At 41.5% G+C, this 24,909-nt stretch overlaps 1 protein-coding gene across 3 annotated transcripts in view; it reads left to right on the top strand.

Annotated features, from left to right (window-relative positions):
• Positions 1 to 24,909, top strand: part of LMX1B (LIM homeobox transcription factor 1 beta) — a 314,227-nt gene that overhangs the window by 277,379 nt on the left and 11,939 nt on the right. For all 3 annotated transcript variants that reach the window (XM_030207614.1, XM_030207615.1, XM_030207616.1), the window contains 4 exons: positions 10,024 to 10,256; positions 19,819 to 19,997; positions 22,570 to 22,647; positions 22,968 to 23,034. In XM_030207614.1, coding sequence (XP_030063474.1) covers positions 10,024 to 10,256; positions 19,819 to 19,997; positions 22,570 to 22,647; positions 22,968 to 23,034 — 557 coding nt within the window. The remainder of the gene's footprint in view (positions 1 to 10,023; positions 10,257 to 19,818; positions 19,998 to 22,569; positions 22,648 to 22,967; positions 23,035 to 24,909) is intronic.

Raw genomic sequence — 24,909 nt, forward strand, 5'->3', positions numbered from 1 at the left:
ATAGTCTTCTCTCTGGTACTCCATAACAGCACTGCTTCCAGGATCATAAGTACTGATAATATTTGACTTTACCTGCCACTGATAGGAAATGGATGTGACACTGATGTACTTCCCACTGACACTGCTGGTGAAGAACGTGAAAGTATTAGATTGACATTATTAGGATTTTGACATCTAATAGCCTGATCACATAAAAAAGGTTTGTGCTCATTTTTTACATCTTTGGGACATCCTAAGACTCCTGAGGCAGGCACATAGGCGCCGAAACATAGCTGCTGTGTCGAGTCATTTGATGTTTCCTAATAAAGACTGAATTTTTAGACGTCTCCCTTGGTTATTGTGAAGGCCAGACCATCCTACTCCTTTTTACTGTGACACTAATGTAATGTAGACAGTACGATACTTAGGTAGAAAGTCTCTCCATCAAAATTCTGCAGGTGGTTGTTGTCCCATAGTGCCTCTAGGATCCTGTCATATTTACTCTGGTGTTGCATCTTAAGTTCTCTGAGTTCAGAGTTCCAGGAAAATCAAAACGACAGTTCTCTTCCTGCATGTGACAAGAAACACAGGCCTTAAGGTTTTTAAGATCTTTGGCTTAATTCCATTTGAATACACAGTGACTACTATTTTTAGCATTAAGTTTATAACAATTTTATTGAAAAGCACAATATTGCTAAAAAAAATTTTTACATCATCATTTTAATCCAACATTTATCCTCACCATAAATACATACAACTCATACCATTCATACATCTCTCAACCACCCAAAAACCTGCTTGTTTTACTTCATATTTCTACATATCTCCCTCTGCATTTCCATCATTTCTATTATACACGTGTATATTGTAATTGTTACTCCCAAAACAAGTATTTCATTTAACTAAACACCCTGCTCATTGTGTCTCAATAGGTGTCCATCAAAATATATAAATATAACCACTCTTAGTTGGTCTTCAATACTCAATCTTATAGTCCTTTCTTCTGCATGTATCTCTGATTTCAACCTATTGCAGTTCCTTCTATATTTCCATATTCCATATTCATATCTTGCACAACTCCAGGCAGTAACAAAGTTTTTCCTTTGTCAATATGCAATGCTTTTCACTGCACAATCTTATCTTACACGACTCCAGACAGTAACAAAATTTTTCCTTTGGCACTGAACAAACCCTTTCACTGCTCAACCCGTTGTCAAACCCTACACAAATTTGCATTTCGCTGATTGCATCATCAGGGGTTTTGACTTATAGTCTGAATTCAATCATTCAGCCGCTCCACCCAAACGGAATCCCAACTGGCAACAGGATTCGTGGCGCTGCTCCAACGACCCATGCACGGATGTTGGAGAGAGGTCTCTTGGGACTTGAAATCGAGAGACTTCCCCAACTTCTTCACAGCTCAAGTATCTGCAGAGCCCGGCTGTGCAGGGGAATACAAAGACTTTGAGCTAGCGAGGAAGGAGAAAAATCTGGACTTCAGCTGTAAAAGTAAATGAAGGGGTGGGGGATGCTGAGCTGAGTACAGCAGAGCCGAGCCCCGCAGCAACCATGCTGAGTATTACTTGGGTTACTAGCACTAGCAAATAGTAGCGATTTCTGGATAGCTCAGTGGTTTAAGGTAGGACAGGCTTTTTGCTGTCCTGTTGTCTGCATAACTCTCTAATGGTGGCTGAATATCACCAAATAATTCTGTCTCCACCCTCGCACAGTTTGAATGGTGCATGCATGCCTGTTTTACTCATAGATCCCTCTTCCTGTCTCTCACCTATCCGCCCCCATCCTGTTAGACTGTCACTGGAATGCTTTGATGTTTCACTTATATATACTGTCATCTACCAACATTTGCTTATTTCCGATCTGACGAAGAAGGGCAACCTTCGAAAGCTAATCAAGAAATATATTAAGTTATGTCCAATAAAAAAGGTATCATCTTATTTTCTTTTCCATGTTTTATTTTGTTTTATTTCTATTGATTACCCATAGATACCGGAACTTCATATAGCATTCTCAAATGGATCTTTTCTGACCCACTCCCATAACACGTTTTCCCTTCTACAATTGTATCAGTAGATTTGAAAATCAATGGGAAGTACATTCAGGATCAGAAACTTCTTCTCAGGTTGCAGAAATATATTTTGCTGCTTTTTAAAAAATTATTTTTATTCCTTCTCCTCATTGCATTTCACCTCCGTTTCAGTATTACATGTTGTAAGTGCATTCACTCTGCTGCCCCTCACTACCTCTCCACCCTCATCTCTCCCTACACTCCTTCCCAGGAACTCCGTTCACTAGGGAAATCTAACCTAATTGCACCCTTCTCCTCCATCGCTAACTCTAGACTCCGTTCCTCTTATCTCGCTGCACCTTATGCCTGGAATAAACTTCCTGAGCCATTACGTCAAGCTCCATCCCTGGCAGCCTTCAAATCCGGGCTAAAGGCCTACCTGTTTGATACTGCTTTCAATTCCTAACCTGTCACCTGCTTGTAACCTTTATCTTGTCTTCCTCTCTTCAATAGTCCCTTTTCCCTATGTGTCCTTCTGTCTGTCCTTCCCTTATCCCTTATTTGTCCTGTCTGTCTGTCCTGATTGAGATTGTAAGCTATTTTGAGCAGGGACTGTCTGTTCTTCATGTTCAAATGTGAAGCGCTGCTTGTAGTAGTAGTAGTAGTAGTAGTAGTAAAGGCATATGACACTTTTGAAAGTTTAAGTTACATTTTGTTGGAATTACACTGTATAGGCCAAAATGTATGCCTTTCAATCGCATGATTAAAAGGTTTAATCGAACGATTGATCATGATTAAAATTGTTCATCATTGCCCACCCCTACTAACTAGTGCCAATTAGTGCTGATAATTGCTTGCTAGCTTCCAATTATCGGCACTGATTAGCTTGTTAAACAATTCGGTTGCATGTGCAAATCAGCTGTGTGCACCGATTTGCATGCGGAAATTTAGTCACCGTATATAGAATCCAGGGTAAATGCCTGATTCTTCTGGAAAGACATACTGGACCAAATAGGTTTTCAAAGATTTTTTAAAACTGACTCAAAGTTCTGATCATTCTCAGCATAGGTGGCAAAGTATTCTAAAGCTTTGGTCCTGTGATTTAAAAAAATTGAGGCTCTATATTCCTCCAAGTTACTATCAGGAAGGAAGGAAGGAACATCAAATAGATTGGCTGTTGTAGATATCAAGGATCTAATTGGCTGGTCTAAATGTAAATTGGCAGAGATAACACACGGTACGGCACTAGTAGCATCCTTAAACACTAACAACAAAATTTTATATTGAATCCGAAATTCAATAGGTAACCAGAGTGATTTCACCAAAGTAGCAGAAATACGATCAAAATGACTTAAGCTGAACATTATCCACCTAAGGGGTTCTTTTACTAAGTCGCAGTAGCGTTTTTAGCTTACGGTAGAAATCAGCTGGCGCTAAAAGCTGAGATGCCTATTATATTCCTATGGATGTCTCGGCTTTTTCCGCCAGCTGATTTCTACTATGAGCTAAAAATGCTACCGCGGCTTAGTGAAAGACCACTTAAATGTTAAGCATGTATATACCCGATTACACTAGTATTTTATAAAGGAAAGCAGACGCCTAGTGCAGCGCACCTTCCAGATGCTTAATTCGGGGTGCCCTGTTTTAGAATTGCTGCACCCCAGTGGCCAGATGTAAGTCCCACAGTTGCAGGTTCCAGAAGGAATCTTGGTGGAGACCTCTGCTGTAGTGGTTGGGGTAAAGTATATTGACAGGTGAATATAAAAGTGATTTCTACAAATGAAGGCTGGTGTAGCCCTACTGTAGCCTTAGAGTCTATTGCGCTTGGAAACCTAAAGGAGCAGGAGGAAAACTGCTGTGTCCAACACCCCTACACCCCTTCCCCACCACCACTAAATTAGATATGCAGTGTATTCTTTGCTATCCCTGACTTCACAACAGATTTATTACCTCTAGGGGTGTCTAAAGCGAGCTAGTCTAATCTTCAGCTTTTTAGGAGAGAGTGTCCGAGTCCGGGTCATTTGTCAAGATCAGTTTCCCGCTGTGAGATTGCTTGATGGAATAAAACAACAAAAAGCTCTCAGAACAAGCTCGTAAACTTGGGTTACTTTTTGAAAGTTGCAGAAGCTCTTAAACTCCTGTTGATACATTTAATGAACCCCTCAACAGTCTTAAAAGCCCTTTTACTAAGCTGTGGTAGGCAATAGCGCATGCCTACCATGCGCCAAAAAGCACTGCGCGTCCTGTGATAGTGTGCCAATCTGCATGCGCTAATCTCATTCTAAAAATTATTTTCTGTTTTTTTAGCATAGGAGGCATGTCTATGGGCAGAGAGTAGATTACCCGAAGCTATTCAGGTAGCTCGGGCATGTTGGCGCGCACTGCACAATTAGAATGAGATTAGCACAGGAGCCCTTACCACCTACTAAATAGGTGGCAATAAGGGCTCCCGTGCTAATAGCCACATGCTAATTGGGAAATCAGCGCATGGCCATTACAGAACAAAATACAAATGTGGCCATTTTGCCGCCCCACTAAGGGCCCCTTTTACCAAGCTGCGGCAAAAGGGGGCCGGCGCTGGCATTGGCGTGTGTTTTGCATGCCAGCCAAGATCCCCTTTTACTACAGCTTGTAAAAGGGAATTCTCGCCTTCCTGCAGGAAATAGCCATATGGCAAGTAAAGCACTTGCTGCACGGCCATTTTGGAAGGGAGCCCTTACCGCCACACATTGAGGTGGCAGTAAGGGCTCCCGCGTTAACCCAGTGGCAACTGTGCACCGCCTGGCACTGCCCGATTACCGCTGGGTACACTCTGGTGCTACAAAAATAAATAAATTTTTGTAATGCCAGAAATGACGGCACGCTAGGGGTAAAAAGTACAATCGAGCTGCTGCTGTAGCCCGGTGGTACTTCCTGTATAGCGAGCTGTAAGCCCGTGTTGGGCTTACCGCCTTTTAGTAAAAGGAGGCCATAGATAGGTAAGAGAGTAAGAGGAATTAGAAAATAAGGGGACTAATTTAAAGAAAGTTGCACATATTATCTCAGCTAGGGTAAGAGTGGATTTAACCTGTGGTAAGCATGCATTAGTGCTTTCCACAGCTTAGTAAAAGGACCCCTTAGTTTTTTGAGCTATTAATTTAGGGACCTTTTTACTAAACTGCAGTAAAAAGTGGCCTGCACTAGTTTGGACACATGAAATTGGCTCTCACTGGGTCATTTTTTACGACATTGGGGCAGTAAATGGCTGTGTGCTAAAATTAAAAGTAGCGCATGGCTATTTAGTGCCTGAGCTCTTACCGCCACCTATTTACTTGGTGATAAGGGCTCCCGCACTACTCATGCGGTAATCAGGCAGCACGTGGCAATGTGGCCCCTGGGAATGCCTTCGCGGTAGAAAATAGAACATTATTTTCTACCACAGGAAACAGCACACACCAATTTCAGAATTACCGCCAGGCACTCACGCTATATAAATACATAAGTATTGCCATACTGGGAAAGACCAAAGGTCCATTGAGCCCAGCATCCTGTTTCCAACAGTGGCCAATCCAGGTCACAAATACCTGGCAAGATCCCAAATATGTACAAAACATTTTATACTGCTTACTCCAGAAATAATGGATTTTCCCCAAGTCCATTTAATAATGGTCTATGGACTTTTCCTTTAGGAAGCCATCCAAACCTTTTTTAAACTCCAGTAAGCTAACCGCATTTACCACATTCTCTGGCAATGAATTCCAGAGTTTAATTACATGTTGAGTGAAGAAAACTTTTCTCCGATTCGTTTTAAATTTGCTACATTGTAGCTTCATCGCATGCCCCCTAGTCCTAGTATTTTTGGAAACCGTGAACAGACGCTTCACATCTACCCGTTCAACTCCACTGATTATTTTATAGACCTCTATCATATCTGCCCTCAGCCGCCTTTTCTCCAAGCTGAAGAGCCCTAGCCGCTTTAGCCTTTCCTCGATTTAGCATGTGCTACCCACACATTAGCCCTCCCATGGCTTAGTAAAAGGGCCCCTTATTTATTTTTTGAAATGTAAGTTGTGATTAGGTTAATGCAGAGAAATTAATTTTTGTCATTTTTGATTCATTTTGTGGGTTATTTTGTACATTGTTCAATTTTAGAATGTACTATTTTAGGAACAACATGCTAAATTCAATAGCATGTGCTATTTCATATTAACAAGCGCTATTCTGTTAGGGCATACTAAATAATGTACACTAAAATGGAACAAAATGCCCAGCCCTTAATATTTGTCAAGCACAGGGGTAGTGGGATTTGGTCACAATGCAGGTCTGTTGCAGATTTATCTGTGATTTATGTCATGTATGAAGGAGTGAGCCGTAATTCACCATATACAATCTCTGGCTTCATCTTCCTTATTCAGCTTCTACCAGGAGATGTTTAAACAGTCAGAATGAGCATACAGAGATCCCCACCATAGTATTATTTTAGGTTACCCCTGTTCAGCAAGGTGCATTTGCATGCTTAAATTTGTTTTTGAAATAGGATAAATGGTAAGGAATTGATTTTGAGCTAGGTCAGGCTTGGATGAGATTCAGTACTCCTTTTAACTTAAAGAAAAAAAAAAAACAAATCCTAGAGCTAAACCCATGAAATGATGTTACCACATGTTGGGCTGGTCCCATCCTTCCTTATATCCCTCAATTGAATCTTACTGAACCGTGCACAGGTTAGCTGTCATGGTGTTACAAATGAACTGATACCAACGAGGAGAGGCTGATAGATTCACCCCAGATCTGCTAAGCCTCAAATTCTTTAAGCACGCTCAATCATACGACACACAGCTCAGACAAAAGGATATGGGCTTAATTGGATGGAGTTAAAGAAGTTTAAGCAGTTAAATTGAAACAAGTTTTACTAAGCAGGACTACATTTCTGCTATCAATTTTCCCTTTCTTCTTTTACTCCTACCTGGGATGTTATATTTATATCAAAATCTCTACCTTGTAAAACAATAGCAAGGGAATCTGGAAGATTTATGCAGATAAAATAATTTTTTATTCGCCTTTAAAAATTTTCACCTATAGTCCACATAGGGCTAGATTCTATATATGGCGCCTAAACATTTGGGGCACTGTTTACTAAGCAGCGTTTTAGGCGCGTTAGCATCTTTAACATGTGTTAACCATGTACAAGTGTTAACTGTGTACGCACCTACAATATCTCTATAGGCGCTTACACAGTTAATGCGTGTCCTAATCGTAGGTGCGTTAAAATTGCTAACACGACTTAGTAAACAGGGCCCTTGGTGCTGACCCCCCCCCCCCCCCCGCTTAAACGGTATTCTATGAGCCACACCTGAAATTTGGCGCGGTTTATAGAATAACACGTAAGCAGAGAGCCCATGTGTAAATGTAGGTGCCACCATTTGCACCAACAAAAACATGGTGCAAATGCCCGCACTTAAATTTACTCACGGAGCACCCATATTTTGTAATTATGTGCATTACTCAAAACCATGCCTCATGACCCTCCCATTTCTACGCCCCCTTTTTTGGACCATGTGCTAATTTTAGACTTAGATCCTGTGCCAAAATATACGCACGTTAGACCCAATTAAATCTAATTAGTGCCAATAATTGGTTGTTTAAAAGCCAATTATTGGAACTAATTGGCTCATTATTATATTAAATTGTGCACACAAATTGGAAGTATGCCTAAATTTTCATGTGCAATTTTTGGCAACTTTTATAGAATCAGAGGGATAATGCCCCATTTTTCATAGGGGATGAATGTGGGAAGTTCAAATTTCCCTGGTATTTTAGAAAAGGTTCTTTGCATAAGGATGCTGGAACATAATTGTGTATTTGCCAGCAGGTACAGTGGGAGAGGTAATTTAGCAAAAGTCTACCCAGAAAAAGAGTGACATCACTTAGAAGCTTCCATATATAAATGCTGGCACTTATATGTGAAAGTGGCAATTTTGCCGGTTTAATTTTGACCGGTTAGAAGTTAACTGGCTATGTTGATGTTCAGACTTAGCTGGTTATCTTCTAACTGGCGAAAGATATCCCACATATTCACACAGCCAAATATAGTCACTAAAGTGGGGCAGAAAATCGGCGGCTAGCCGGTTATGTCAGCCGTTATAGGGGTCCTTTTAACAAGATGCGGGAAAAAGGGACCTGTGCTGGTGGCAGGGGCTGTTTTTCCCACATACCAGGGTCCTTTTTACCTCAGTGGGTAAAAGACCCCAGGCATACATGGCCCTGCGATAAAAAAATTCTTACCACATGGCTATGTGATGAAGAGCCCTTACCACCACCTACTGAGGTGACGATAAGGGCTCCTGCGCTAACCCAGCAGTAACCGGGCAGCACGTGGCGATGCCTGATTACCATCGGAATATCGCCACGCAAGCCCTTTCTGGGGTTTTCTTTTTCCGCTTGAAATGGCGCACGCTCAGGACAGGAATACCACTGGTGGTCACATTGGGCTAGTGGTAGTCCCAAAACAGCGAGCGGTAAGCCCGCGTTAGGCTTACCACCATGCTGTAAAAGGGCCCCGTAACTGGCTATTCCCTGCTGAATACTGCCGGATAGCATAGATGTGCACCATACACGGTCCGTGGTATGCAGTCTCTCCCATTCTCCACCCATTCCTTGCCCAGTTCCTGCCCACTACCACAGCATGCAATTAATATGCAAATTGGTGCATACTCTCATGCCACCATAATAATGGTTACCATGTCTAGTGTAGCATAGTGAACCGAAACAAAGGGGGCTCGTGCTCCGTGGGGTCTGCTTATGACTGCTGCAGCCCCAATTCCATCAGCCTCCAGCATCCTGGCGTGATGTGGTGATGTCAGTATCCTCCTTGCTGCTTCTGCGATACCTGGAAGCCGCCCACAGGGGGTAGGGTGCAGGGCAAGGTGGCACAATGCCATGTTATCCCCATCTGTCGTGCACCAAGGCCCTCTTCCTCCCCAAAGTTTTCCATTCCTGTGTGTTCCCAAGGTTTCCTTGTAGCACCTTTATGTAAGGTCTTTAAGGGAGTGATCTTCTTTTGAGAGATATTCAGCTACTGGGCTGTTTTTTTTTTCTGTAATAATTCATTTTATGTCTATGAAGATTGATACGTCCTCAATTGTTTCTTCGATGTAGCACCATCTTTTCCTTGCTGTTTCATAGTCATTTTTTAACCCTTTTTTGATGATTGGACCTCTGCCCACATGTTTTAGATGTGGCTTCCACCTGTCTTCCAAACAACCATGGGAAAGGGATAAGAGATACTCCTGGTGACTGAAGCATTAATTTTTTGGAACTGTTCTGGAAACTTTTCCATCAAGAACTGATCAGTGTATGAAGTGATGTTTACCAAAATAATCATTTCCAATCACCATTTCAGCCAGAATACCATAATACAAAAGACCTTTGCCAAAGCAAAAGAGGCCCAAATAAATTAATTTTTATTATTGAATTAAGGATATGTGAAAAAATTCAAGCTGATTTGACAGACAAATTTCAGTCTAGGCTGAGTAATGGGATTTGGGGATTATTTCCAGATTTTCTTAGGAAAATCACCAAAAATTTCCCTGACAGCTATAGAACCTATAATAGGTCATATCTGCTGCTGCCCTCGAATCAGCAGAACTTGCTGGAGCTGAAATGCAAATTTTCCTCCGATTCAAAGGCAAGGGGCACACTGGATTTGTTTTTCTTTTTTTCTTTAACGGGTTTGGTGGATTAATTTTACAAACTGACAGGCTTTCATGGGTTGGACAAACGAATTCATAAAGCTTTAAGAACAAATTTCACACATCTCTACTTTACTTGTAATTTACCAGGTTTCTTTGGTGAAATTATAAAAGCAGGGTGAATTTAAGTGTGTGCTGAGATCTAGGGAGGGGGGTGGATCGGGTTGGGAATAGGGGAACTGATTTGATAATATTATGCTTCTTTGATTATTTGGTTTTGCTTCTGTTGTTAAATAAAAAAGATTTCAACATGAAAGCAGGGTGATTAACTTTATTTTTCTATTCTGACAGACTATTTGCTGCTAAATGCAGTGGCTGCATGGAGAAAATAGCGCCAACGGAATTCGTGATGAGAGCCCTGGAAAGCGTGTATCACTTGAGCTGCTTCTGCTGCTGTGTCTGTGAGCGACAGTTGAGGAAAGGAGACGAGTTTGTTCTAAAAGAAGGACAACTGCTCTGCAAAAGTGACTACGAGAAAGAAAAGGACTTGTTAAGCTCGGTCAGCCCTGATGATTCTGACTCAGGTAAGTCTCTGCTTTTCACAGGCTATGAATTGTCTTTCCCTGAACCATTTGCCTTGGAAGAAATTTTCACTAAGCCATCTGATTAAAAAACATACGAGTGTGTTTGTACCAGCATAATGGTCACGTTTTAATGAAGAGAAGCTACATAGTAGCTTCTTTTTGGATATTCATTAAGACATTGCAAAAGAAACTCGTGTGCTCATCGCCCCCTATTAGTGCTGCAGTGGGCTTCGGCAGGGGGGAGTAGTAAAATACGTTGAAATATTCAACATACATATATTGTTTTCTCCCCTGACCAGCTTTCCTTTTTGGGAATGCTGACATTCACAGTGGCTAAATACAGTGCCCTAGTAAAACTGTTTGTGGGGCAGTTTTCAAACATGCCAGATCTCTTATAATGATGTGCACAGGGCAAAGCATTTTGGTCCATTTTTCACTTTATTGGAGCCTTTTCCATGATTTTCAGGCTTTTTTTGGTGTGTTTCACATGTTCATAACCTAGGCATTGTCCCTTCTAGCACCTATCCCCCACCCATTTCCAAGATTCCCCCAATCAACACACACATACTTAAGAACATGGTTTAAACTTGACCTCAGCTTTATTCAGAACAGAAATAAATAAGCCCGAGCCACTAATCAGGTTAACCTTGTTTAATACAACCCCAAATGTTCAAGATAACCTTCTGCCATATTACTAGTCAGGTGGTGCAATACCAACCCAAGCTGCCTGGTATCCCACTGAAGCAGTTCCAAACCCTTGATCCATAGCTCATGCCATGCTACTAGCTATGAACTACAAGATCCCTAGGTTTGGCTTCTACCAAGCCCCTGCCATTATAAACATGCCAACCAACTTAACACAAACACCCAACTAAACCTAAAACTTGTCACCCGTACAGGCTCATTGGCTTGAGCACCCCTCACCCTGCTGCGACAACATATCCCCCAAGTATAACCATACAAATATAAACCAACTTCATCATGGAAGGGGGGGAGGAAGGGCAGCAAGCTCGGTGGGGACCTGCCTTATGAGGCAAGCAAACAGCCGAGTGATCTGGTTCCTGCCAAAACCGCTCGATCCCCCACACATCCCCCTCCCACCTCCTGACATTCCTTGTTATTTGCCAAGCCCCAGCAGGTGGCCCCAATTTAAAAGAGCCCTGGCTCCCAACTGTTGCCCTCCACTCTGCTCCCCATACTCCCCCTCCCAATGATGCTTCCAGTCCCGGAGCCAGCCTGTGGTTAAAATCGGCTCTCGGGACTGGGCCTGTCTGCCTCACTCTTTTAATAAAAAGATTTTTAATGTGCGTTAGAACTTTTAAATCATGTTAATCAACTTAATGCTCTTTAATTCATAGGTTAAAACATGTGAAATTAGTTTAGCACACATTAAGGAGCCTTTGCACTAAATAGCATTAAACCCTAACAACCTAACACATGCTACTGGTCGAGAAAGAGCTTACTGCAAAATGAGTTATAGCATTTTACTGTAATTTTTCCTTATCTGCTTTCTAACCACTCATTATTTATTATTTAAATAATTTTTTGTAGGAGGCATGTCATGGGCAGGGAATGGGCACAGAAGAGTTATCCAACTAGCGTGTTCACATTTGACTCTGCTAAATGGGTAATGTGGACCAGAAGCGGAGTCAGGTTGACGGTGCGGAGGGAGCAAAAGCGGTGCGAGAGCAGACTTCCGCCGGTGCACATTTCAATTCAACACATTGAGAAAAAAATAGTTGCCGGCACCGGCAGAACTCTGTTTGGGGGACCGGCTGCTCCCCTGGCAACCCCCCTAGCTACACTACTGATGTGATCAAACACAGGAGGCACTTGGTGGTTCCTAAATAACGCTAAGCCCATTTTTATTGCATTTTAGTAAAAAGGTCCCTCACTTTTTTAAGGTATGTTAACAAATATATATCCTAAATCTGTTATATGTATGCAAAAAGCCCTGCCAAGATTACAGAGGGATTATAGTTTTGTCATCAAAAATCTAGTCAAAGGTGTGGCAGGTTATCCAGAATAGCCATGATAATATCTGGCAGTTTTGCTAAAGCAGAAAGTTGTATTTTCCATAGAGGTCAAGTGGTCATGAATTTAGAGGAAGGGAGGTTCATTTGGTTTGGGTTAATGTCCTATACACCAGGCCAACTGTCAAGGTATTAGGAAATGCCTAATTAACAAAATCATTTGTTTACATTGAGGGACAAAGAAAAGACATTTGTTATCCCCAGCTTTTCATTGAACCACTGGTTATAAAAATGATAGTGTCGCACTCAAGGTAGGTGAGCCCTTGGGCCGTAGTTGAGCTTACCCGGCCCGGCCCGAAGCAAAGGTGGACCCCAACTGGTGACAGGCGAGTCATGCCCCGGCGGAGGCTAGACCAAAAATGTATTTATTTATTTACTTAGTAAAATTTGATATACCACCTTAACTAATAATAGATCTGGGCGGTGTACATTATTAAATGTAAAAGTAAAAAGTGATGAAAAGAACTACAATATATTGATAGGAAAGTAACACACTCATTCAAGCAGATTGGATACTATGACAAGAAAACAACATGAAATGAAAGACTATTAAGGAAGAGGGATGGAACATGGAAAAAGTAAAAACAGATACAGGAGAACAAACTGTGCCAGCAGCGGAAAACATTCTATGAAAGATTAAAGGCTTGGTGAAATAACCAAGTCTTTATACCAGATTTGAATTTCTTAGAAGACCTCTTGGGGGCTGGCCTGAGTGAGTCTAGGCCAGGGGTAGAGCAGGAACTAAAGATCTGGAGATCAGAAACAACAGAAGACACAACTGACACAAGCAGGTACAAGACGGCGGACACAGACTGGGTTGGGGCAGGGACAAGGGCAGAATAAGGTGGAGAACACAAGCTGGAGCAGGCAGGAACAGGACGGATGACATGGACTGGAACCAGGGTGAGACAGGGCAGGCTAGGAACAGGGCTGGAGACGGACTACAGGAACAAAGCTGGAAATAATTGGAATGAGGCTGGAGACAACAGGAACCAGGCTGGAGGCAACTGGAACAAGGTTGAAGATGGATAGCAGGAACAAGGCTGGAGTCAAGGAAGGAGTCGTGGCTGGAACAAAACTAGAGTCAAGGCTAGAGGCAAGGCAGGACCAGGGCCTGGAACAAGGCTGGAGTTAAGGCTGGAATGAAGGCAGGATTCAGGGCTAGAACAAAACTGGAGTCAAGGCTGACTACAACACACACTAAGCACCTCAAGGAGATATGTTACAAAAGCAGGTGGGAGAGCTCTGGGATCCCTTATGAGGTCCCAGCTTGATGATATCATCTCCAGGCGCCCCCATCGATCCTGCTGCATGCATGTAGGAACCAACAATGGAGGCAACTGTGTGGCCAGCCTCTGGATCAGGAGGGGCAGCCTTGAAGCACCAGAGGAGGACACTGGACCCGACCCTAACGCCCCCCTGGCAACAGAGAGTGAGTGAACTTTTATGGCATTCCCAATTTTGTGATACAAATTTCTGGCATTGGAAACAATATTAGCTCTGTTCTATGAATGGTAATATAAAAAGGACACAGCCCTCCTCTAACATATTGACTGGGATTCTGGTTTTCTTGATCCTTTTGATATGTGAAGGAGAAAGTTGGTTAGTTTTCATAGACAATATGAAAAAGATATAAAGGAATTAGAAAAGGTGCAGAGAAGGGCGACGAAAATGATAAAGGGAATGGAACAACTTCCCTATGAGGAAAGGCTGAGAAGGTTAGGGCTCTTCAGCTTGGAGAAAAGGCGGCTGAGGGGATATGATAGAAGTCTACAAGATAATGAGCAGAGTAGAGCGGACAGATGTGAAGCGATTGTTTACACTTTCAAACAACAACAAAACCAGGGGACACAAGATGAAGCTAGAATATGGTAGATTTAAAACAAATAGGAGAAAGTTTTTCTTTACTCAGTGTGTAGTTAGACTCTGGAACTCGTTGCCAGAGAATGTAGTGACAGCAGCTGGCCTTACGGAATTTAAAGGGGGTTTGGACAGATTTCTGAGGGAAAATCCATTGAACATTATTAATTCTTTTTTTTTTTTGGGGGGGGGGGGTTGCCGGGTTTTTGAAGCCTGGATTGGCCGCTGTCGGAGACAGAATGCTGGGCTTGATGGACCCTTGGTCTTTCCCAGTATGGCAGTGCTTATGTACTTAATCTATTTGCTTAAAAATGAGCACTAATTATCTTTCATTAAATGCACAAATGATGGGGATTTAGCTTTAGTCTTGTACGACAATTTAGCCAGGAGTAATTTTTGATCCTGATCTGTACTTCTGTGAAGCACACTTACCACATTGTTAAGGTTTCCTAGTCCCTATTTTCTTGACTAGTGTAAGGTCTCTGCTGACTGAGCAGAATGTGGACGCCTCCTCTGATGCTAGCCAACAGCAGGCCCTTGTTTGCAAGTCTCCTAATTACTTGCACAGGTTTTGGCAAGTAGCTATTTCACTTTAAAAGCAAGCCTACAATACTCAGTGTGGCTTGGGTAAGAAAAATAAGGTTTAGGCAATGGGGATGAAGATTTATAGGATTGCCATGTCTGTGTTTCTCCATACAAAGGTTTTCTATTTGGTCATTTATTCACACTGAATTTCCAGGACATGTCAGGAGGGCAATGAGAATCCCTATGGGGTGTTTTGGGGGATCCACCTGTAGGTATGCATGCATGAACACATGCTCCATAAATGGAACTTTTTGTTATTCAAATAGAAAGCAAAGTTTTGACAACTCTGTAGATGACCCAGCAGTCACAATGTACTAGAGATTTGTTATTTTCACAGAGTAGGAGGCACTATGGGGCCCTTTTACTAAGGCGCGCTGGAAATGATCTGCGCTGGCATAGGCACATGTTTTAAATGCGCGTAGGTCCATTTTTCAGCGTGCCTGGAAAAAAGGCTTTTTTTGTGGCCGAAAATGGATGTGTGGCAAAATTAAAACCAGCATGCTTCCATTTTCAGCCTGAGACCTTACCGCCACCCATTGACTTGATGGTACGGTCTCACGTGCTAACTGGGCAGTAAGTGTCAGCATGCATAAACTGCCAACTACTACCAGGTAAGCACCATGCAGTAGAAAATTGAAAATATTTTCTACTGCGTGTTTTGGACGCACGTCAAAAATTGAATTACTGCCCGGGGCACACGGTAGACAGGCAGTAGTGCCAATTTGACATGTATTGGATGCGCATAGGTGCCTATCCACCTTATAATTGAAAGAGAAAAACGCCTAGATTTCGACCCAAATCGGGAGATAGACGTTTATCTCACAAAAACGAATAAATCGGTATAATGGAAAGCCGATTTTGGACATTTTCAACTGCACTCCATCGCGGAAGCGTACAAAGTTGACGGGGGCGTGTCGGAGGCGTGGCGAAGGTGGAACTGGGGCGTGGTTATCGGCTGAGGAGAGATGGGCGCCTTTCGCCGATAATGGAAAAAAAGTATGCGTTTGTAGCTAGAATTTAAGGCACTTTTCCTGGACCCTGTTTTTTCACAAATAAGGCCCCCAAAAGTGCCCTAAATGACCAGATTACCCCCAGAGGGAATCGGGGATGACCTCCCCTGACTCCCCCAGTGGTCACTAACCCCCTCCCACCACAAAAAATGATGTTTCACAACTTTTTATTTTCACCCTCAAATGTCATACCCACCTCCCTGGCAGCAGTATGCAGGTCCCTGGAGCAGTTGTTAGGGGGTGCAGTGGACTTCAGGCAGGTGGACCCAGGCCCATCCCCCCTACCTGTTACAATTGTGCTGCTTAATGCTTAGTCGTCCAACCCCCTCAAACCCACTGTACCCACATGTAGGTGCCCCCATTCACCCCTTAGGGCTATAGTAATGGTGTAGAATTGTGGGCAGTGGGTTTTGAGGGGGATTTGGGGGGCTCAACACACAAGGGAAGGGTGCTATGCACCTGGGAGCTCTTTTACCTTTTTTTTTGTTTTTGTAAAAGTGCCCCCTAGGGTGCCCGGTTGGTGTCCTGGCATGTGAGGGGGACCAGTGCACTACGAATCCTGGCCCCTCCCAAGAACGAATGCCTTGGATTTATTCGTTTTTGAGCTGGGCGCTTTCATTTTCCATTATCACTGAAAAACAAAAAAGCCCAGCTCACAAATTGTCGAATAAAACATGGACGTCTATTTTTTTCGAAAATACGGTTCGGTCCGCCCCTTCACGGACCCGTTCTCGGAGATAAACGCCCATGGAGATAGACGTTTTCGTTCAATTATGCCCCTCCACGTGCCTTTGTATAAGGGCCCCTATAATTTTTATGTGATATTTCTGCTAATAAATATTTTCAATCAATGTTTTATGTACTGTGCATTGGAGGTAATCCTGTAAAGAGCTGCCTAGTTGTAGGTGGCAAGAAGGCATGCAAATGACAGTACTCTAATCATTCATGTGCATAAATTACCTAATAGAATACTGAATACCAGAAAAATAAAGGCTGTGATTTGATGATATGCACTTTACCAGTGTGCTTGCACATGGGTGGAATGTGGGTGGAGCGTAGGCAGGGCTATAATTTGCATGTGTTCTGGCTTACAGCTGGTTGCCAGCATTGCAGCTCTAGGGCTGATATAAGTGCTCGTACCTTAAATGTAAGCACGTTTTCAGCACTAGTGTTCTTTTCTTTATAGAATAGTCTGGAAATAGGCACCGTAACCAGTGTCATTAGTAGGCACCCTGTTATAGAATTACTCTCAAAATGTTTGTGTTTGTAAAACAAGGTTAAGATGATCAAATAACAGGGCCAATTGAGAGTTTGATAAATAGAAACACAGCTACGGTTATTTAAGAAAACACGGTTAGATTACTTAGGTGTAGGTGAGCACTGATGTTCACTGTGATTAATGTTGAACAACTCTGTGGCCTTTGCAATAAGTATATACCGTTGTTCATCCTATTTAGCTCACAATGGCTCAGAAATTGCCCCATAGATGTGCATTCTATTCACACATTTGGGTGGTTACTGAACCTTAAAATGTTAATGCGCACAAAATTGATTGAATGCAGATTAACCTTCAACAGTGCTTACCAAATTGTAGGTGTCCTTGATCAATTTTAGCGGGTAAACAAGCCCATAACCTCATCCTTATCTTGGGCACTACCTTGCCTCCCATATGTAGAACCCACTGTGACTGTTATAAGCCCCTGCTTCCCACTGAACTCATGCAGACAGTACTGTAGCATCCATGAGTAAGGTGATGATTCAGCTTTTATTTATTTATTGCTGGTATAGTTGTGACTCCACATGCAGATTTTGCAACGCCATTTGGGATAACAATCCCATAGTTTGTGAAGCACTGACCTATAAATGAATATCTGTACAATCAATTAACGTGCATTAAAATGTTCTCATGCACATTTGAAATTATTTCTTAAATTGAATATGTGAAATGAATAAAAAAAAGAAAACACCTGAACACACACCAAAACGTTTTGGCTTTGTACATCACTGTTGTCTGATTATGGTAAACATGAGCCAATTTTCAAAGAGAGTTTGTGTTGGCCACCAGATGACCAACACATTACTTCCCTTTCCATTCGATGTCAAAAGTGTTGTGAATAGTTATCGAGCCACATTGCTAAATTGCCTAATATAATTGTGAATTGTGAATAGGATATGGGGAGGAGTGAAGATGGCTGCAAAGATGACCATTTTGCAGTGATATTCAGCTGCCAAATGAATACTTTATCTGTTTAGTTTAGGCCTGATAAATCAAGGGTCTGAACTAAATGGAAAGCACCAGAGCAGTCACCAGTTAACTGATATATTCATTACTGCTTCTTAGCAGATAGTCATCACTTAATCAGGTAACCACACTGTCTCATAATCTAGCCCAAAGTGGATAATGACTATTAAAGACCGATTGTTCAATTCAATCAGGATTATAGTATGTTGTTTCTCTTACATATAGTATGCTGTTTCTCTTATTTTTCACTATCTATCTATCTATCTATCTATCTATCTATCTATCTATCTATCTATCTATCTATCTATCTATCTCCCAGTTACCAGATATAGTTTGTTGGATAGTGATCTATAATTTCACTTTATTCTTTTACCATCCTGGGTGCAATACAACACGTTTCCATATTTAATGCCGTATGTAGCACCCCACTCCCTCCTCCCCCAGTTGTTATCACCAAGCTTTATAATAATGTAAACAACCACCAAAACTATTGAGTGCTGCCCAGACATCAAACTTCCTATGTTCCAATGAAGATGCTAGGTGGTTCCAGGTACCATCAACTTGCCAGAATTGATCTGAATGGTTTCTAGGGAACCGGAACCTGCTAATTCTAAACTGGCTGCCCTATAGTCTATAGGATATTGGTATAGAACAAACAGATATTTCCATAGAAATTTTTATGTTATTGGGTACTGGTTAAAAGAATACATTTTCACCTTACTTTGGACATAGTTTAGTAAGGCCGTTTCTCATTCTGTTTCCATTGTTTAAAAGATTAGAAAAGCAGGCCCAATGGAGATAATTTATAAACCTTTTTCATGCATAAAATGCCTATTAAGAAATTTGGGCGATGGTATGGATGGGCAGATTGGATGGTCTTTATCTGCCATCAGTTTTTTGTGTTTCTATGTAGGTTACACCTAAAAGTATGTGCAATGCAAACAGGCAAGTTTATGCAGACGTAATTTATTCATGTATTTAATAAAATATGTACTTATGAGCGTACTTTATGAGTTAACATTTATACCTGCTCCTGCAGAATTTGCCCTAGTATTTATAAAGGGAAAGGGAAAGGGACTTAATATACTGCCTTTCTGAGGTTTTTGCAACTACATTCAAAGCAGTTTACATATATTCAAGTACTTATTTTGTACCAGGGGCAATGGAGGGTTAAGTGAGTTGCCCAGAGTCACAAGGAGCTGCAGTGGGAATTGAGCTCAGTTCCCTAGGATCAAAGTCCACTGCACTAACCACTAGGCTACTCCTCCACTCCTATCTGTCTTTTAAAGACACATAGGAGTAGAGGAGTGGCCTAGTGGTTAGAGCACTGGTCTTACAATCCAGAGGTGGCTGGTTCAAATCCCACTGCTGCTCCTTGTGATCTTGGGCAAGTCACTTAACTCTCCATTACCTCAGGTACAAACTGAGATTGTGAGGCTTCCTGGGACAGAGAAATATCCAGTGTACCTGAATGTAAATCACCTTGAGCTACTACTGAAAAAGGTGTGAGCAAAATCTAAATAAATAATAATACCTTCCTGCCCTATTAGCCTATGCACTCTGTTATAAAATTGCTCTCCTTAAGTCTAATACAAGTAGAATTATTTTTCAATTTCTTTTTGGATATCTATACAGTATCAGTTGTTCTGTTTGAAGTTGAAAACAACAGTTCAACTTAGTTTTATTTATTATTTAATTTAATTTAAACACTTACCTTCCACCATTTCACTCCAAGCCGTGTGTACAATACGAGAAGAGTCAAAACATAATTACAGTAAACCCGAAATCGATCATCAGCTTTAATTTTAACCTCATCCCCTACATTTCACCAGTTAAAAGTGATGATGAGGATGCAGACATAAAGCCAAGCAAAGGACAAATTAACCAAGGAAAAGGCAGTGATGATGGAAAAGACCCAAGACGACCGAAACGACCAAGAACGATACTTACCACACAACAGAGAAGAGCCTTTAAAGCATCTTTTGAAGTATCCTCCAAACCTTGTAGGAAGGTAGGATCTGGTTTATGTACTTTGAAAACTGACTTGTTTGTGTGTGGTGGTGGTGTAAGGATAGGGTAGCAGTATTGTCTGTTGGGTTTTTTTTTCGGGTTTTTTTTAAGAAGGCAGTCATTTTGCTACTTCAGTTTGTATGGATAAAGTTAGGAATCCATTTTGAGATATATATTTTTAAAGGAAAACTGTAGACATCAGTTTCAATACCAATCCATTTACCAATTTACCTGTGTCTCTATCTCTTATCTGTTTAAAAGGCAGATATTGGTTGTTGTTATTGTTTTTAATATTTTTGTGTTAAAAACCTATAAGAGTTATAGAGTCATTTTTAATGAATGTTGATGGTTTTATTGCCATTCTAGAATCAGATTCCAAGGTTTTTCATGAAACAGTATGACATATAACTACATATGTAAATTCAGTCAGCCACATGTGGATAAAGCTAACCAGGCAATCTTTTCCTGACAACTTTATATTTAACTGACCAGGAGCCATTCCTGACCGGTTAAATAATTTTTAATATCGGAGGAAAAAGATTTGTCCAGTTGTTTTGGGGAGTTATGCAAACCAGTTTTGGAATAACTGGTTGTCTCTTGCTGAATTTCTGCAGTTAGGCACTTAAACGGTATTCAGCATTAATAATATCAGGCTGATTATTAGGCCAAAAGTTAAACAACGTTGCCTGGTTACATTTAAACTTGCAATTTTGTGGCCATGTACCTGGGTGTCTGTGGTTGGCTAGCATTTAATATTAGCATTGATCAGCGGGAGTTTAACCATACTATAGAAATGTCCCCAGCATCACATCTCATAAGTAATGCCACACTGGGAAAAGACCAAGGGTCCATCGAGCCCAGCATCCTGTCCATGACAGCGGCCAATCCAGGCCAAGGGCACCTGGCAAGCTTCCCAAATGTACAAACATTCTATACATGTTATTCCCGGAATTGTGGATTTTTCCCAAGTCCATTTAGTAGCGGTTTATGGACTTGTCCTTTAGGAAACCGTCTAACCCCCTTGCCTGGCAAAACGTTTGTGGACAATGATTTGCCTGGACAAAATTTAGCTAGTCAGTAAGGGGCCCATGGGAGGGGGATTCCAAAACTTCAAAGTCTGGATAACTCCCCAAAATAACTGGATGAACCTTTTCGCCCTGATATTCAAAACTAATTAACCAGCCAGGAATGGCTCCTAGTCGGTTAAATAGCATTTAAATGCTGAACCGTAGATATTCAGTGAGAGATAACCGGTTATCTTCCGCTGAATATCCCGGTTAGAGGCTAGCCATTAACTGGCTATATCATGCAACATAGCTGGTTAGGCATGGATAATCAGTGCCAAACCAACTATATTAAGCAGTCAAAATAGGCTGCTTAAATAGCAGGCCTATCTTTGACCACTAAAAACTTAACCGGTTAGTGTTGAATATCAGTGTAGTGGTTAACTTTTTAGAGGCCAAAATAAAGTCGGATATTGAATTCCAGTCACCAGAAACAGCCTGGCATTGAATACCCAGGGTCAGCGCTGATCATGGCACATATGTGGCCTTCCACTGGCTGAATATCTACCCCTTTGACTCTATAAAATATAATACACTGTTGCATAAATAGAAAATAAAATAAGATATGATGAAATGTATTCACTGGAGGAGGGGCTATAGTATAACCCCCTGTGAAGTTCTCTGTTACTAATGTACACATGACCAACATTGCCTGCTACATTAGTTCATTTTGCACTGACCAAATGAAGGACATATGCAATATTCCAGTAAGCTAGTCACATATTGTCTATTAGATTGTAAGCTCTTTGAGCAGGGACTGTCTTTCTTCTGTGTTTGTACAGCGCTGCGTACACTTTGTAGCGCTCTAGAAATGTTAAATAATAGTAGTAGTAGTAGTAGTAGTATAGGCTATCAGAGCAAACACTTTCCCCTAGATTCTCTAAAGGATGCTCAAATTTGCACGCCCACATTTGGACCCAGTCCTGAAATATGTGCACAACTAAATTGGGTAACGAGCCAATTAATGTCAATAATTGGGTGCTCAATTATCAATGTTAATTGGCACCAATTTGGATGTGCATGCATTTTTATAAACCTGTGCACCCAAATCCCATGGTGTGCAACCCAAAAAGGGATGTGGCCATGGGAAGGGCATGGGCAGGTCAGGGGCCTTCCAGAATTTTCTGCATAGTGTTATAGAATACTGTGGATGCACATCCAAATTGGGTGCTAGTAATTATACCTGGTTTTCAACAGGCATAAGTCCTGGCACCCAAATTTGGGTGTGGGAATCGACGCTATGCACTATTCTATTAAGGGCGCCCAACCCGCAGTACCCTTTAGAGAATAGCACTGGGCACTGATTTTTTCCAGTGCCCAAATTTGGATGCCATTTACTGAATATGGTCCTTTGTCTGGAAATTCTTCGCGTTTCGAAATGGCCAAGTAACCCATGTAAATAGCCTAAGTACAGAAGTACAACTTTCAAAAATAAACATACTGAGTCCTACAAATGCAGATGAATTTCACGGGAAAAATAAATAGATTTTTTTACCTTTACTTATGCAGGTAAGAGAAACGTTAGCAGCTGAGACAGGATTGAGTGTGCGAGTTGTTCAAGTCTGGTTCCAGAACCAAAGAGCAAAGGTAAGCTTTCAAGACTTCTACTACAACCCAAAAACCTCACAGTTGCTGCAAACTGAAACCATTCATCATCTCCTAAGAACTTCATCATATTTCATATCCCATTACATTTCTACTGCTGTGATTTAAGCTTACCATCACCTAGATTTTGGGTATTGGTAAGATGGGTAGAATAAAAACTTTAAACTAACTGACCAGCAACAACAACACATTACAAGAAGAACCACCATGCTGGCACAAAACATAACTATTACATTTTTGATCCACCATTATACACAAATCTGTTATTATATTGTAATGAGGGAATGTATTTTCCCTTTCAGATGAAGAAGCTTGCAAGAAGGCATCAACAGCAGCAAGAACAGCAAAACTCTCAGAGACTTGGACAGGGTGAGTCAACATTTGCTACAGAGAAAAAAATATGCAAATGGAGAAGAATGATTCTCTTTTATAGTTAGATATGTCTCTGAGAGATCCTTTTACTAAGGTGTGCTGAAAAATGGGCTGCGCTAGTGTAGGTGTGTATTTAGGGTGCGTACAGATCCATTTTTCAGCTCGCCTGTAAAAAAGGCCTTTTAAAAAATTTTTTGCGGAAAATGGACATGCGACAAAAAATAAATTGCCATGCATCCATTTTGGGTGTGAGACCTTACCACCAGCCATTGACTTAGCGGTAAGGTCTCTCACATTAACCGTGCGGTAATTGCCTATGCGCGTCAAATCGGAGTTACTGCCAGATTTTTGCCATCCACCAGAAAATAAAATATATTTTGTGTCACACGTAGCAGATGCACGCTAAAAATGAAATTACCGCATGGGCCACATATCACATCTGGGATCTTCTAATAGCATTGAAAAACATGGCTGCTTGTTGATGGCTTTCGTGTGTTTTTCAGCATGTTTTTTGATGCTATTCAAAGAATCCCAGATGTCTTGGCCCTGAAGCAGAACACTGGCCATTGTTGGTCGTGGGATTTCTATATGTGATGTGTTGATGGAGGCTTGCAGACACCGATTATTGCCAAGAGATAAGTGCATTCTGTTATGCCTTTTTTGAGCTGATTGAGTCTATTACTGCACTATTAGACATTATTGGCGATTCAAGGATGTTGTTGTCGGAAGGTTTTTTTCTGCCAGTGATGAAGAATACAGCTCTATAGGTTGTTATACCTGGAGCTCTTTGAGGCTTTTTCCTTCCACCATTTCTTTCATCTCTTGATTTTATGATGTTTTCACTGTTTGAGATGCTGAGAATTCACACCAGTTAGGCTTTTTTTTTTTTGTATTTGTGTGGACAGATTTATAATTAGTGTTTGAGTCTTCGTCTACACCCCACCTATATACAGTGTAATCTGCTTAAGTGCAAGGATCTGGAACCCAAGAAAGACATACAGTTAACCAGAGCGTGCACTTAACCGTTGTGACCCAAAGAAGCTTGACATCTGATAAACATATGTACAGTACTGTTTATTATACATACAGTATACAGTCTCCATTAACTGATGTTATACAGTCTCCGTTAACTGACGTTATACAGTCTCCGTTAACTGACGTTAGGCTTACTTGAAGTAATCAGTCATAGTCATCTGTACACTCTTGTGTCTGTGAGTTCCATAGACTACATGTGCCAGACAGTAAAAACTGTCATACCACTGACATCCAGTGGCCTCCAGATAGGCCCGCATGTAGTTGAGACTCTCCAGCGCTCTTGCAAAAGTGACAGGAGGTTGTTGAATTTTGTTAGCATGTGCCTCGCTGCTCGTTTCATCATCTGTTTCATCATCAGCTGTTGCCTGCATGTAGGCACATATCTGGACATCAGTGCTGTCGTCAGCTGTTTGTAGATTGTAATCAACAGCTACGTAAATCAGTAACAAATCAGTAAATCAAAATCAGTAACACAGGCTGGGATGTCAATAGCCTGTTCATCTGACGCATTTGCAACAGCTGCATCTGTTTCGTCCCTCTCCACATCCCTAACAAAGCTTGCCCACTTGTAGCAGTTCACAATGGTTGCCTGTATAACATGATTCCAGGCTTCTTTCTGCATATGTAGGGAATCCAACAGTGATAGATTATGAGCCAGTTCAACAGCACGTTTATCCTTGCCAGTCTGGTCATCCATAATGCTCATCAGACGATGTAGCACAAGAGCCCGATAATGTTGTTTGAAATTGGCTATTATGCCCTGATCCATAGGTTGGATCAGAGAGGTAGTGTTTGGTGGCAGGAAGCCCACCTTGACGTTAGACAGCCTGACATCAT

The sequence above is a fragment of the Microcaecilia unicolor genome, chromosome 6 (assembly GCF_901765095.1).
Source record: "Microcaecilia unicolor chromosome 6, aMicUni1.1, whole genome shotgun sequence".
Classification (NCBI taxonomy): Eukaryota; Metazoa; Chordata; class Amphibia; order Gymnophiona; family Siphonopidae; genus Microcaecilia; species Microcaecilia unicolor.